The following is a 2196-nucleotide window of genomic DNA, read 5'->3' as shown; positions in this document are numbered from 1 at the left end:
AAATTTATTGAAATTACTTTTATTATAAAATTTTATAATATTAATTAAAATATAATAGATATATTTTAATATTTTCATAATTTCAATTTTAAATTTTTTATTAAATATTTTTACTTTTGTATACATATTGTTTTAAAAAAAAGAAAAAAAAATTACCTTCCCGCAACCGCTAGCTGGAGCCAGCTTTTGAATTTATGAGATTCAGAGCGGTTTGAAGCGGTTTAGAGCAATTTGAGTGATTGTTGCAAACCGCCGACAACCACTACCAACCGCAAAAGCTTCATTTGCGGGTGGTAGCGGAAAAACCAGTCGCCCCCTTAGAGTAAGTTTTTGACAAGACAAATTGACGAGTAAAGACAATGAAATTAGAGAAGAAAACTTAAAAACTATGTGCAACACATCATATCCAATAAATCCAAAACGATACACATCAAACCCAATAAATTCAATATAGAGAAGAAGGCAAAGCACAAAATACCAAAATATATTATTGAGTATTTGATTTAATTATTCATGTAATAAATACTTATTTTAAGTACTCACTGAAATTGTAGAGTATTTTAGGGACTTATTTGGGATTGAGTTCGGGTTTGGTATGAATAAAGTTTTTGAATTTTCAATATCAGGTTTGTCAGATATCCATTCGGATTAAGGTTTGGTTCAGATAAAACTCATAATCCGGAATACTGTAAAACAAGTCTCATCAGTATTTTATGTCGGATTTGACTTAGTTTGAATTCATTTTTATTAAGTGGGTTCGGTTTGGGTTTTCGGATTCAGTTTATTTACTTACTCCTAATTTGGTAGAAAAAAATTAATTCATACAATTCTCGGGTAATCTCATTCAATCTTATTCAATATATCGTAAGCTCATGTAGCTAAATTACATACATTACTACATCAGTCCAACAATTGGAACCTATCTTTATGTTGTAGCATTGTTTTTTGTCCAAGTGCTCTGCTCCATGTGGAAAATGGCCGTAAGCAATAAAATCCTCTAATGCAAAACGAATGATCTCATCTAAGCTGACAAGGCCCATTAATGACAAACTACAAGTCCAAAATAAAAAGAGAAACTCGGATCCTTAAACCCTAGTTTCGTCATTGCCGGTAAGCGGACCAGTCAAGTCTCAATGGCGAAATCGCTATCACGCTCCACCGTCTCCCGAGTCGCCACTCGTATCTTTCCCACCTGCAGGGCCGCCTCTCCCTCTCCTCTCCCTTCTAACCTCCTCTCCCGTCGATCCTCACCAACGCTTTTCGGATTCATCCCCACTTCGTCCCGCCTAACTACGATCCGAACCCGGATGGATAGATCCGGTGGTGGATCCAACTTCAGCGACCGACAACCTACCGAAATGGCGCCGCTATTCCCCGGTTGCGACTACGAGCATTGGCTTATCGTGATGGACAAACCCGGCGGCGAAAACGCTAGTCCACAGCAAATGATCGATTGCTATGTTCAAACCCTAGCCAAAATTGTCGGCAGGTAAGATTCGTTTTCTTCTTCTTCTACAAGCTCGTAGTCATTGTAAACTATTGTTTATCAGTGAAGAAGAAGCCAAGAGGAAGATCTACAATGTCTCTTGCGAGAGGTATTTCGGTTTTGGCTGTGAGATCGATGAGGAGACATCAAACAAACTCGAAGGTAATCAATCATCTTTCTCTCTCTCTGCGTGAACACACAAGATGATGTATTGATTGTGATTGATTCTTGTGAGTTTCAGGAATTCCTGGTGTTCTCTTCGTTCTTCCGGACTCTTATGTTGATCCAGAGTACAAAGATTACGGAGGTACTAGTGCGTCATTGATCTCACAGAAGAAAAAACAATCATAACTTATTAATTACCTCGTCAACTCCTTGGTTAATGTGTTTTTGGTGAAATGTTGCAGCTGAGTTGTTTGTGAACGGGGAAGTGGTTCCGCGTCCACCAGAGAGACATAGGAGGATGTTGGAGCTAACCACTCACAGAAGCTCGGATAAACCAAAGTACCATGACAAAACTAGATATGTCCGACGGAGAGAAAACATGCGTTCACTCTAATTTTCAAAGTCTTAAGCTAAACATCTTTCCCCTTGAACTCCTCGTATCTAGTTGCCTCCTGTGCGAATAATAATCATGATGATGATGGTGGTATTATGGATGCTGTTGCTTTTTTTTAAGGCGCGTTTAATCTTAGTTGCTAGCAGATATC

At 38.3% G+C, this 2196-nt stretch overlaps 1 protein-coding gene across 1 annotated transcript; it reads left to right on the top strand.

Annotated features, from left to right (window-relative positions):
• The first annotated feature begins 1100 nt into the window (after positions 1 to 1100).
• Positions 1101 to 2196, top strand: LOC103828477 (multiple organellar RNA editing factor 6, mitochondrial). The gene is made up of 4 exons (XM_009104077.3): positions 1101 to 1489; positions 1551 to 1648; positions 1728 to 1793; positions 1894 to 2196. Exons 1-4 carry the CDS (start codon positions 1134 to 1136, stop codon positions 2043 to 2045), a joined length of 672 nt encoding a protein of 223 aa, XP_009102325.2. The 5' UTR covers positions 1101 to 1133; the 3' UTR covers positions 2046 to 2196.

The sequence above is a fragment of the Brassica rapa genome, chromosome A07, assembly GCF_000309985.2.
Source record: "Brassica rapa cultivar Chiifu-401-42 chromosome A07, CAAS_Brap_v3.01, whole genome shotgun sequence".
Lineage (NCBI taxonomy): Eukaryota > Viridiplantae > Streptophyta > Magnoliopsida > Brassicales > Brassicaceae > Brassica > Brassica rapa.
This window is presented reverse-complemented; position numbering and strand designations above follow the sequence as displayed.

What these genes read in the sequence shown, in the direction of transcription:
- LOC103828477 (XM_009104077.3), top strand. Translation starts at nt 1,134, where the DNA reads ATGGCGAAATCGCTATCACGCTCCACCGTCTCCCGAGTCGCCACTCGT. An exon ending in GACATCAAACAAACTCGAAG is followed by an intron (nt 1,649 to 1,727) that starts GTAATCAATCAT and finishes TGTGAGTTTCAG; the next exon opens with GAATTCCTGGTGTTCTCTTC. An exon ending in AGAGTACAAAGATTACGGAG is followed by an intron (nt 1,794 to 1,893) that starts GTACTAGTGCGT and finishes GAAATGTTGCAG; the next exon opens with CTGAGTTGTTTGTGAACGGG.